The sequence below is a fragment of the Cryptomeria japonica genome, chromosome 8 (genome assembly GCF_030272615.1).
Source record: "Cryptomeria japonica chromosome 8, Sugi_1.0, whole genome shotgun sequence".
NCBI lineage: Eukaryota > Viridiplantae > Streptophyta > Pinopsida > Cupressales > Cupressaceae > Cryptomeria > Cryptomeria japonica.
This window is the reverse complement of record NC_081412.1, coordinates 221,999,427-222,012,879: the sequence shown is the minus strand read 5'-3', so window position 1 is coordinate 222,012,879 and position 13,453 is coordinate 221,999,427. Positions and strand designations below refer to the sequence as shown.

At 34.5% G+C, this 13,453-nt stretch overlaps 1 protein-coding gene across 2 annotated transcripts in view; it reads right to left on the bottom strand.

Annotated features, from left to right (window-relative positions):
* The window catches only part of LOC131027598 (auxin response factor 11), a 55,749-nt gene extending 43,294 nt beyond the window's left edge, over positions 1–12,455 (bottom strand). The window contains exons 1-7 of one of the 2 annotated variants that reach the window (XM_057957668.2): positions 10,914–12,455; positions 10,586–10,681; positions 10,352–10,408; positions 10,097–10,255; positions 9,687–9,771; positions 9,386–9,476; positions 9,099–9,263 (exon numbers count right to left, since the gene is read on the bottom strand). In XM_057957668.2, the coding sequence (XP_057813651.1) occupies positions 9,099–9,263; positions 9,386–9,476; positions 9,687–9,771; positions 10,097–10,255; positions 10,352–10,408; positions 10,586–10,681; positions 10,914–11,093 (833 nt within the window). In that variant the 5' untranslated portion in view covers positions 11,094–12,455. The remainder of the gene's footprint in view (positions 1–9,098; positions 9,264–9,385; positions 9,477–9,686; positions 9,772–10,096; positions 10,256–10,351; positions 10,409–10,585; positions 10,682–10,913) is intronic. The other variant, XM_057957667.2, reaches the window with a different exon arrangement.
* Between the last annotated feature and the right edge of the window lie 998 nt (positions 12,456–13,453).

The following is a 13,453-nucleotide window of genomic DNA, read 5'->3' as shown; positions in this document are numbered from 1 at the left end:
TAAACCTTGCTCTTTTTCACTTTTTTTATCAAAGATCATTAGTAGTAGGAAAGAGCGATATTGCAACATCATTCGGAGAACATCATTTCATGAGCTTGAATTGAAGATGAACAATTACATAAGTCCCTTTGAAGGTACAGCAAATGCATCACACCATTGAAGCTATCCAAAACGTCAAGACCTGACATTGTAAACCTTGGAGTCGTCTCAAGTGATCCTTTTCCATGTTTAGCATTTGAGAAGTCTTTGTTCAAGAGAGGATAGAGTATTCAATACTTTATTCTATGTTCGATTGTGCATAAAAACACCATCAACACCATGGTAGACAAGGATGAAAAGAAACTCTTGCCTTCAAAGTATCAAATCTCAAAGAGTCGATTTAAGGTGGCAAATATTCAAGGAATCCACAGAGTTGTATAAACTATTATCTCTAAGATGGACAAATATCATAAAACCAAACAAGAGCTCAAAGAGTGAATGAATCAACTAATTCCCCTCATTAGGCAATTGATGAGCCCATTGCAATCCTTGGATGGTTCTCCTATTACCCCAATAGTAATATCACAACAAGAAGCTACTGCTTTGGATGAAATGAAATCTTTTTCAATTATTAACAAGAAATGGATGGATGAATTGTTTGTATATGGTTCTGAGGTAATTGATGAGGTTATGACATTGCATGATAGAATCAAAGGGGATATAGAGTTATTCAAGATCCCAATATTTAAGTTCAAAGAAGAATCAAAAACTCGCTCATAAAATATTCCAAGAATCAAAATGATGTCTAAGATGAATATCAATACCTTAGTGAAGGAACACATTTTGGATGGAGATGACTTCGCTACTTGACAAGCAGACAAAGATGATAGTTTTGAATATTGGGTCATTAGAAATGGTTAGAAAACGTAGGTGTTGTTCACAATGGAGCTATTGATATTGCAATGGAGGTATGTGATTTGATTGTACAAACTTCAAGGCACTATCATAACGAGGATCAAACTATTAGCAACACAAATGATCTCAAACAACATTCACAAGAGGTTATCAATCATATAATCTTAATCAATTGGTGAATTTTGAGTCTTCTTCTTTTGACAAGTTAATAAGGATATAAATTTTGTGCAAAGAGTTTGAGAAACAGGTACCTAAGACGCATGCAACAACATATCAGCTTTCCAAGGAGGAATCCCTATAGAGCAAGTTGAAATCTTGGCCCCAATGGCAATACTTATTATTTCAGATCCAGGCATATTGAAGTGCTAGACATGGAGGTGATGAATGAATCATTGTTAGCTTTCATGGATAACTTAAGAAAGGAAGTTGGTTTAGATGACATGATCATTATTAAAGAATAAAGAACCAGTGATAGAGAAGAGGCCAACAAGGATGGGATACCTTGAACTTTATACCAGTTATTTAAGAATATATTTCAAATATGACAATATCTATCATGTTATAAAACTTATGTTCCTAAAGATGGACTTAATTAGTCTTAAGAATGTGCTGGGGTACCTGTAATGTCCCCACTTTGAAATAGAATCTAATGGTAAATATTAGTAATAAAATTAAAATTCAAAAGAATAAATATAAAATTAAAATTAAAATATAAAAGAATATAATTAAATATTATTAAAATTTAATTAAGTTAATAAATGGTCAAAAGGCATGAAATGATAAGTTGTGACTTTCCCAAATATGAGGTATAAAAGGAAGAAGAGAACTCATTTGAAGGGGAGGATAATTTGGGAATCAGAAGTGCAGATCTGATCGTGAAAGGTTGTGCCCCTTTCAAAGGGCAGAAATAATGAAGAGTTGCACTCTTTCAAAGGGTGCTAATGGTGAAAGGGTGTGTCTCTTGCCAAAGGGCATATATGACGAAGAGGTGTGATCTCTCTCTCAAATTGAGAGATATAATAAAGGAAAGGAATCAAAAGCAATTAGGGACATCACCATCGATCAGATCAGATCGGAACTGTTACTATAGTTTCAGGCAGTATCATACTTGTTCTTGGCGGTATGCATGGGGATGTCCTTAATATGTATGCTTAATATACGAAGCCTGAGCTTAATATGTATGCTTAATATATGAAGCCTGATAATGTTCTTATGCAGAATTTAGTAGTATTATTAATATAGACTGCAAGATATCAATACTTGTATCCTTAGGAGAAGATTGTCTTGGACACAAGACTGTCACAATTTCTCTAAGAAACCCCCATTCGGACCAACAGCAAAAAAATGAACGAACTGATTGATGCCAATTATGAGGAACAGATTTACTAAAGGACGTTCTCCATGAGACCCCCATGAGATGACAAGGGCAGCGATCTTGCATAAAAGACATTAATATCCTATTAATATGTTAACTAATGTCTAACTGGTTTATCCATCAATTAGTGTGCCCAAATTGATATATTAACCAATCACCAATTAAGTGCAATTTCACCAAGGGGCCCAGTGGTTATGAAAGGATGGGATACACAAGACATAGAGATGTCTTTTGTGAGGAGGGTTATAACTTTATGAACAAGTAGACACGACCCTTCACGAATGAAAGGAGAAGATACTTATACAACAATCTTATCACGCATCGCATCAGACTTGGTATTCTATAAACACTCAGCAGTTTGACTGAATATTGCAGTTTGGTATGAGTCTCCTGTGCATAACATGGTAAATGCTGTATCAATATACGTATATCTCTGCATACTAACGATTACAATGCACTGCTGTTATAATTGATTATATATTGTATCTGACTAATGATTTTTCTGCAGTTTATTTGTTATATGTAGAATATCTAAATAATATTGGAACCTTCATATGTTCTGAATGTTCTCAGTCATGGTAAGAGAAGAGAGGGGTCTCAAATAGGGGGATCGGTGTTGGGGTCACCCCTAAGCACGCCACCTCCTATGTATGGCCGAGTCCACGAGGCCAAAGGGGGGCAAAGGTGCTCTACCTTTGGGCTTAGGAGGGTTAGACTTAGGGCACCCTATTGGGGTAAATCCTTATCCTCTCTACCAAGGTGATGGATGGAATCATGTGAGTGGGAGAAGGTGGTTTGATGGAGGGAGAACGGCTGTAAAGACACCCAATCAAGTTACCCATCCTAGCTTGCTATAAATGGGGTTCTTTTAGTTAAGTAACCTTGTAATCAATTGGTTTTCCCTTTTAAGGAGATAAAGGTACTCCCCCTCTAAACCTCCCTTATTGGCTGAGAGTTGTAATCTAGGGCAAACTAGGGTTTTACAAAAGGGGGTATTACAGTACCAAAAAAATTATATGCATGTTCATTTGGACCCTTGGATCTTTCTAATTCTGGCCATTGATGTAAGGGAACATTAATATTTTTCTCAAGTTTTGTAGTGGTAGAGGATATCTTTTGGAGAAGACATCTATAAATAGAAATTTCATTGCAAAGAGAAGGAAGGAGTGAATGCAGACTAAGTTTCATTGCAAATGTTTCTAAGTTTTTTTGTTTTTTTTCTCAAACAATGTGGATATTGTTTTGAGCTTATTTCTGCAAGTCGAAATGAGAATGGCTAATTTCCATATGTATTGAATGAAGAACTGTGGAAGTTTGTGTGGGATCTACTTGTGAAAACAGTGTTTTTATGTATTTTCTTACATAGTTTAAGTTCCTTAGACAATTGCACCACTTTTTGTTCCTGATTGTGTGGAATCCTGGTCAAGCAAGGCTGGTTATCTGGAATTAAATTATCTCAACAAGGTTTATAAATGAGGTTTATTGCTCATAAGTTCATTTTATCTTCCTAAACCCTTATTCCTTTGTTATTTGTTATTCATCTGGTCAGGTTAGAATTAATTGAGGATATAATCTTGCAAATTGTTATTATAAAATATTAGATCTAAACTTTCCAAGAATACTTATTGCTGGTCATGAATATTAAAGTGATATTTAAAAGCAATAATTATTGTGGATAAAATTGTTAAGGCTTGTTAAATCTTACAATTACTCTCTTTTGACTGAATAATTTGTTGTGGCTGAGTTGTTTTCTAAGGTTCACTACCGCAGGCCTCTTGAAAAGGAATAGTTACATGATCATAAGTTATCTTGCACAACCAAGACCTGGTAAAATAATTCTTGGGGTAATTGATCTTCTTTGGGAGGTCAATTTCCTTTCAAGAGAGAAAAAGTGATTTTGTACTTTACCTAAGTTGTTGAGTGAGTCAAAACACCCATCAACATAATTGGCATGTGCATCCATGATGATCCATTTCTAATGGCATGCTACAATGAGAACTGATTTCTACCACTTCAGTTCTTTTGCATTCAGTGCATTGAAAAAAGGTAGAAAGTAATGATACAAGAGTTATGCACCAAAAACTATATGAGGCCTATAAGTTGGAAGATTAAGCTCAAAGGTGTAGAGGGCCAAAGAGGGTCCTATGGCTTTTGCCTTTTGAAACTGGCAAATTATACAACTCACTCAGTTACATATTGTCCCAATTGTTTAACTGCATGCAACTCAGCCATGTTAGTAAACCAAAACCCAATGATTCTAGTATGGAGAAGAATCATTGGCAAACCATATCTAAAGACAAAGATCTCTTGGCATAAATCTCCATCAATCCATCAGTAATTTCAGATTTCCACTAACTCATTTACACAGCAAGAACATCAATAAATTAATCACCAAACATAGTGCCTCAAGAGTCTCAAGGAATTCATTTAACCAATGCCTAGAGATAACCAAGGACTTCATTGAAGCCAATGCCACATTGAATACAGGAACATCACTATCTAAATACCTTTGTGATCCAAGGAGTTTTCTTATCAATGTCTTGTCAGTTCCAAGGCCTTTACTGTTTTACAAAATTCTGAAAATATAAATATTAACTCAGAAAAAGTATAAAAGAAAAAATTATAGCAGATTCATGCACCTGTAAGCTAATTAAGAGTTAGATTGCACGATCAACAACAAATTATTTTAGTCAAAAGTCTGACATCATCAAAGAAATGTATTTGACAGAAATCACGAAAGTGCTATGCTTGACATTATTAGAAAAAAGTGACGGTAATGAGAGCAGGTTCTTGGGCATTTATGTTAATAAACATTCTGATTCCCCAGCAATAACATTTTATTTTTCTCAGCACATTCACAACATCCAAATCTCTGATGAAATCGAACTGTAATTTGTTGAGAACATTCAATTTGGAAAGAAGTTAGTAATTTATCAATTTAACAGCCACAGAATCACCATACTAGCATCAATTGGCAATCAGTGATGTCAGCAGCACAGGATCAGGTGTGCTGTCTTTTAATCAAATCTCTCTTCTTGATCTTGAAATGTTTTGCAATCTATATTCAATAACATAAGATGCATTTATTACTAGTGTATTAAGAGAATTCTATGAAGCTGACATTATAGCTGATTCGACAAGTAAGTAATTCATGTTTATTATATTGTAATTAATGCCAAGTTGGACAGGAGAAATAATACTGCAGGTTTATACTTAAGTTTAGAAGCTTCCAAGTAAATCATATCATTTATCATTGATGAGCTATGAAATTACTATAAATAATGTAATTTTTCTCCTTTTGTTAACCATGGATACTCTTCTTTGTTTTGTCTGTAAGCGTTCTTCCAAGTCATCAATAGGTTCTCTGTGCAAGTAGCTCTAACCTGATCATAACACATGCCAAGGAAAACTACAAAATTACAAATCTAGAAAATGCATCAGTTTGAGTCATGCAATCTATGGAAGCTCATCCTATAATTGTATGCTTAAAAGCTCATATTCTTCCAAGTAAATCAGATAATTTATCATTGATGAGCTATGATAATGTTATAAATAATGTGATTTTTTAATCCTTCGTTAAACTTGGATACTCTTCATTTCTTGTGTCTGTTAGGTTTCCTTGACATTAATAGATTCTCTGTGCAAGTAAGCCTATACTGATCATAACACACCCCAAGGCAAAATACAAGGAAACAAATCTGGAAAGTACATCAGTTTGAGTAATGAAGTTCATGAACACCAATATGGAAAGTACTCAGTTCCAAAGTATAGAGAAGACAATGAAAGAACTTGTAAGACATGGAATAAATTGTGATCGATACAATCTTTTCACATCCCCCAAACACCTAGAATGTTCAGGTAGTAAAATAAAATAACTAATGAAATATTGAATATTTATTAATAATCCTTTCCCATCAGCCCCAAACATTACAAAGGCTCAAAAAGGAAAATTAGCAACAATTTGATGGCATAATGGTTTACCGTATCAAGCATGGCTCAAGCCAATTAATAATTATTTCCAAATGTTTGAAATTAGTACAATAGGATAACACTTCAACAGAGGTTTTAGATGTGGAGGAAACCAAAGACACTTGGAATAATCAATAAACTCAAAGATCTCATGAATTGAACTTGAACCCCCCAAATGAACTCTTAAAACTTTTAGACAGTGGCTGGCACTTAGGGGAACAACAGAAAACTTGGCTGCTAAACTGCCCTTGCTCCTCTGAAAAACAGAACTTCTGTTTATAGAAAGCTTAAAACCAATATATTCAAGATTCTGTGATCTTAAAACAATCCAAATGAGAGCCAAAGTAATATCCTTGATCTGAAAATGATAAATTTCAGAGACCCAAAACAAGAATAACCACTTCAACAATAATTAAGAGGGTAATCAGAATCTATAAAAACTGAAAAAACTGTTGCTTAACCATATTTACAGAAATTGTTTGTTATGAAGGCTGAGTTGATTACCATAAATGTTATTGATTGCAATAGAGATCCTATAAACTGGGACAATTGCTTTTTTAACTAGATAAATGATATTTGAGTGTAATAATTGCTTGGACCTTCAATAGTTCTAGAGTATGATTCATTGTGTAAGAGTTCTCCTGAATAAACTGCATCCATGTTTCTGGGATCAATGTTTTGAGCTCTTAGCATAAATCCATTATCAAAATAATTGAGTGTGTTCAGTTGCCAAGAGAAGTCAAAGAACAATAAATACATATTTTTAATGGTGTAAAGATGCCACACTGACCAGAGCAACAGACACATTATGAAAAACATACAGAAACTGCATTATTTTGTTGATATATGGATGAGCGGCTTTGAAGATTGGCTGAGAACCCATTTGTCATCCCTGTTGAGATTATTAGAGTGCCTCTAAATTTTTAACAGATTCTCCAATGAATTATTTTAAATACGATCAATCCTTGCAATAACTTTTGTAACCTTAACGTACTTATAGTGTTTTGTAGAATTTGAATATCCTAACCAAATAGGCATGCTAAGGATTACCAGCTGTTATACTTTCTCTGAGTTAAATAATGCTATCTTGCCCTGTTGTTTGCCAGATCAAGTCCTACTACCATATTCACTCATGTCTCTGCTACTAGATCGAGCCTAACAATTGGGCCATATTGTGTTGCAGCACTGTTATTAGGATAAACCTTAATATTAAGCTATTTTGCCTGGCAGAACTTTTATTGGATCAAACACTGCTATTGCATCATATTGAATCTTAGCCCTGTTTTGGGGCCATATTGACAGTTTGGCCTGCTGCTGGGACCACTCATATATAAACTTGTTATTGGACAAATATTGACTTATGTTTCTTTTCTAAATAGCCAGAGACCAATTGGTTGCATTCTCAAATTAGTAATACCTAATGGATAAGAATATCAACAGATGCTCAACTACAGAGATAGATTGGTAATGTTCATCCTTTGAGCTAAGTCCTTTATCTTTTACAAGTGTCTTTGTATTTTATGTCCATCTGTAGACATCATTTTTGCAAGTGTTTCTGTATCTGTTCTTGTGTGCAGGTAATGAATTGCACCTAGAGTCAAAAATTGCGTTTGCATAAGGCATACAATTCAAATTCAAACAACTCCTCAAAGCATGACATGGATTTAAATTTTTTATTGACCTTGGAGCATCATCTTACAGTGAGGCAATGACACCATGTAACAGTGGACTCTAGTTGTATAGGACAGCTATTTGCACCACAGTACAATTATGTTTTATAATGTATCAAATTGTATTGATGTTTCTTTTACTTTTTAAGATGGGATTTATATGTCATGCACACTACCTTAGATTTATTCACTACATATAAAATCTCCCTCCACCACTCTCTCTCTTCCTCTCACTCTTTCACTAGCATAGCTCCATGGTAAATTATCACCATAATAATACATTTAAAGTTTGCCTGCATATGAATAAAATTTACTTTGCAAAATTTTTAAAACCAAGAATTGTTATTTCATGTTAAAGGACTCCAGAAGTCAACAAATTTTCATAGATGATAGTTTTCCCAGGAACAAATATAAAAAATGTTTAAAATTCTCTATTCTTCAGAGTCTACATGGCACATGCATGTGTATGTATGTAAGTCCCAACAAACACAGACTAAAAAGAGAAGCCTCTGTGACTAGAATGTTGATATGTCATTTTTTAAATTATCACATGTTCATTGTCAAGAAAATATGTGCACATGAAAGCTAGCTAGAATATGGGTGTTGGTTTAGATATATATATGTACAACCATACACATACACCCAAATGCAAAAGAATGGTTTACATGGTTGGGATTAAATTTGGGAAAAGCAAAATAAATCCAATCATTATACCTTAATAAATAACTTAGACACATAAAAACTATTTTTTTTAAATGTAATTTGAAAGTGACATTTCCACTACTAGGAAATCAGTAGATCGGAATTCATATCAGATAGAAAAGGAGAATAATATATGAACCTTATTTACTTTTGAATATCTGTAAATTTCAATTATATTCAATGACTAATACACATTCCAGAATGGACGAGAAAATAGTAACACTAGGCTTCATGATCTTGCAATAATCCAATGAGTTTGACATGTAATGCCATTCAACTATAAAACAAACCAAATTTTATTCAAGTATTATTCAGTCCTGAATTCTCTAGAGTAAATGAGTTTACACTTTGATGCCATTGCACTAGGACGTGAAACAAAATTTCCAGAATTTTCTTAACCTTTACTCAGCTAAAATTCCTACCAAATCCTAGTCCTCTGCAGTCTACATTTCTGAGTAAAAATACCTAAAGCTGTTTACTGCACATACCTTGGATTATAGAAAATATGAAACATGCTCTTTGTGGCAACTGCATGAGCTGCAGCAGCAAGTAAACCCAATTGCATGTTCTGGCTAGAAAGCACAGAAGAAGGAATACCACTTTGCTGTCTGGCAGTTCTTCGAATCCCTAACCTTAGCTCTCCATTTTCACCTCTGTTCATTGTAACAGAATCAATTCTTTAAAAAGGGAGTATCAATAATTCATAACGTTCAATTGAATGAAATTTGCATTCAACAAAAATTAAATTGCAAACTGCTCAAGAAATTCCACACACCGCAAAAAAAGTACAGCATCTCCAGACACAAGCCTTTTATGACTAACAAAAACACTCCATCCTGTAGTCAGCAAATGCCTACGTGGCTGGCCTGCACATTGATTATTATGACACCAATATGCTTAGAATGATAATTGATAACCAATTAATCAAATAATAAAATTATCAACTACAGTGAAACACATTACCAAGTTAAAAACTTTCCAATCACTTGACCTTTTACAACAGCAGAATATAAATGTGATGCGCAAAGAAAAAATATAACTAAAAGAGGCATTCACACCACAGGTATTTAATTTACCCCTGTATATGTGCCGAAATTTCCACTCTATACCATGCAAATCCTTTGCCACAAGCTCCTGAGAAGGTCTTTGCTGACTGTAATCCTGATAGGGATCTAAAAATTTATTAATTTTCAAAATAGAATCATATCCATGAAAACAACATACAAAATTGAGGGCAAAAAGCTAAACACTTTAGGTCATAATGCCATAAATATTTCTACAATGCTATAAAATGTTAATTTTAAGAAACTCCAAAACACTTCAAATCTTCTTTGGAGATTGAATAGTAATGTTAAATCAAACGTCCAATTATGTAAAATTGCAAAAGAGCTATGTCGTACAGCATTATGTAGCTCTTCAAAACTTATTCACTTAATACAGAGTGGAAATAAACACCTGCAATCCTAAAAGGATAAAAGATTCTTACGAGTGGAGGAAAGCAGTCCTCTGCAGCCCTTCGAGGAACTGAAAATCCACCATGAGTGCTTGTATCAGATACTGTCAGAGTTTTACAAAACATATGAGGGCATGCAGTGGATGAGTGCACTTCTTTCTCCTCTTCGGCCTCAAAGCATTTCTCCGTTGGCTGTGACAAAACAGCATCGACACCATCACGAAAAATCCATATATTTCACAAAAATAATGGAAGAAAGCATCTAATCTGGTATCAGGTAAAAAATACCTCAGGAATAGGAACTAATGTCAGCTGTGCATAGACTTCGTCAGTCTCCTGATCAGCCTAATTACACAAAAAAAAGCCCATTGTAGTGATGAAAATGCCAGTGTTTAAATTGCATGTCTTAGAAATAAAAGATCAAATCTCAAAAAACCAAATACCACCAACCCAACGCTCAAGCATGTGCAATGAGAACTCAGTACTTCTTCATATACTTAATGTGTATAAACTAGAGCTCACATGAAGTTTCACACTAAGGACCCTGCAGAAGATTTGGGGTGGAATATTATACGAAGGCATCTGTTGATTTGCTCCCTGGTTCAAAGATGCAGCCACCTGCTTATGTTTTGCAACAACACAGATTAGTTCAACACAAATGTCATGTTTTCAAGCATTAGAATCATAATCCTCCAAGAAACTACAATTTGTTGTATCTTCAAGTAAAACCCAAACAGATTCACGAGAACATTGCAAATGTGGATCAAATTTTCAAAAAGAAATTCTGTTCTGCGAGCGGACTCAAAGGAAAACATTGATCCAAAACAAAAGGCAATGCTATCATAATTACCTGCTCCATGTGCCCTTGGGGGAAATACACAACATGGCTACCCTTGCGAGGCAGCAATGTGAGAGGACCAGCACAGGCATGCCATAGTTCAGGGCATGTAGACACGGTCGTTTCTCCATTACCGCCATTCTCTGCTAAAGGCTCCAATACGTTTGGACTCATCAAATCAACAACCTCCATGAACCCCCAAAAAGAGATCCAGCCCCAAACTGGCCTTCTACTCAAATGCTGACAGCTTCTTCATCCATTCTACTGACATGGGCACTCATTTCACTGATTCGCATCTCCAACCTCACCACTCAATACCAAGATTCCAATTAAAAAATCAATTTCACCGGGTTAGCTCTACAACAAAAGTATGAAGTAGACAAGGTTTTTTGAAATATCCATTATTTTGAGAAAAAAACAGCCTCCGTGGACACTAATCAGATGATCTTAAAAATAAGTCACAGCACACTTGATTTGGGCTTGTGGTTAGAGATGGCTAATAACTCAGCTTCAATCATTAATATCCATAAAAGCCTTCAATTTTACTCAGTAAAACTTCAATGTGGGCTATTGTTAAACGATTTCTCACATACCCATTACTAAAAATTCCAGGATCCCTTGTACACATACTGCCACCCTTACAAAGCGTCAACCAAAGTTGAAATTTGCCTATAATTATGCAATGTTTAGAAGTAAAACACTATTAACTCACCCTATATCAGAAACCCCAACAATCCTAAAGACCTCTAGTCGATTCACTGTATCAGACCAACTACTGCACATTCTCAATTATTCTCTTTATCCTCGTCCAACTACAGTTGCTCAGGACAACCATTTGTTGGGTAATGATTTTGGCCTAGTTAAATGAATGAATGAAAGAATTCTAGCACAAACCTTTGTTGCGTATATCTGTTTCAGTACTATTTAATCTTTTCTTTTAATATCAGCATTACAGTGTATCTATTTATATGTTCCTGTCTGACTGGGCCTCTGTGTTTCTCTTTCTCTGTGCAATTCCTGCACATTGCCTCTGTTTCTGTCCTATATACTATTTTTTCATGTTCTTTATTACATCCCAGCAAACATGGTAGTTGTGTCCTCCTTTTTGGAAGTGCAGAGAGGGACTACCGTAACAGAAATGCATTGGTGTCACTACAAATTCACACATTCTGCTCAGCCCACTTCAATTTGTCTGCCTCTGACACCTTTGTCTATCTGTGCCTCTGCTGTCTGTCTGTGAAGCCTTTTATTCTGCATGCTTTTGACTTTGGATCCCTATACAAAAATAAACTTCTACTGTATCCTCCCCGAATCCATTCATTTCTACTGTCTTTGCATTTACGTTTTTTGAGCTCTTTTCATCATTTAGTTTTTAACCCACAAGACAACCACTTAATTTAATCAATCCGTCAATTTTTTCATAGGGATTTGTTTTGGGCAATGCACTGTTCGTAATGCCTCCAACATTAATTTCCCCGACACTGTTTCCAGTTTTTTTGGGGGGAGAGTTGATTGAATATGGATAAAAAATATCAGAATGTTATTTGATATTGGGTGAATATAGAAAATTTCTGACACAAACGTTTAATATAGAGATCACATTTTGTCCGTCTTCTCTTCGACTCTTCTTCTATCAATCTTACCAATATTGGTGGTTGTCATGGAGTGCCTTTAATTTCACCTTATTTAACATTTGTTTTGACATTGACTTAATTGAAACTTATATGTTGCCTAATAGTTTTCAACTGTAGTTCTAATATAGGTTACTGTCCAATCAGCCTTGTTTCCATATTGGGCCCACAAACATTTATTTTTGTCTCTCATTTTAAGTTTTTAGCCGCAAACATTTATTATTTTTTTTCATTTTAAGGTAAAGAGTAAAACCATATTGTATTTGTTGAAGCAAATACATGACGGGAAAATAAGTACACCTCAGATATATAATGGGAAATTTTATATCTTTTATATAGTTTTTATTTGAGTTGATTTTGGTTGGGTTATCTTTAATCTAGTGATTAATATATAGGTGGTTTATTTTTATGTGAAAGTTAGCAAGTCATTTTAGTTTGATTGATTCTAATATCATGCATCTCAATAGATTTGGTTTCGATTTGTGGTTTACTCTTTTTTTATACTTGGTCAATTTTATAAATACAAAAAACAAATTTAGTTTGAATCCATGTACGGATTCAAATTTTAAACTTTCAAATTTCAAATGGACTCAAAAAAAACCCTTCCTTACTTGCCAACTTAAACATGAAATGTTCAAATTGTATGGGTGTTGTATAAAAGGATAAACCCTATTTCATTATGATCGTCTAGTTCTAAGGCTAAAGAGTATTATATAATTATCTTGTGACATGGATACTTAACATCAATATGACGTCAACAATTACACACAACTATGCATATTGCTTGATTACTTGGTGTCTTCAATCATTGTTATGATACCTTTACTTAAGCCCAAAGGATTACCCAAGGAGAAACCCCTTTCTTAACAACCTCACAAAGATGTTTATCAAACACCACTTATCATTTATTATGGGTCTAAA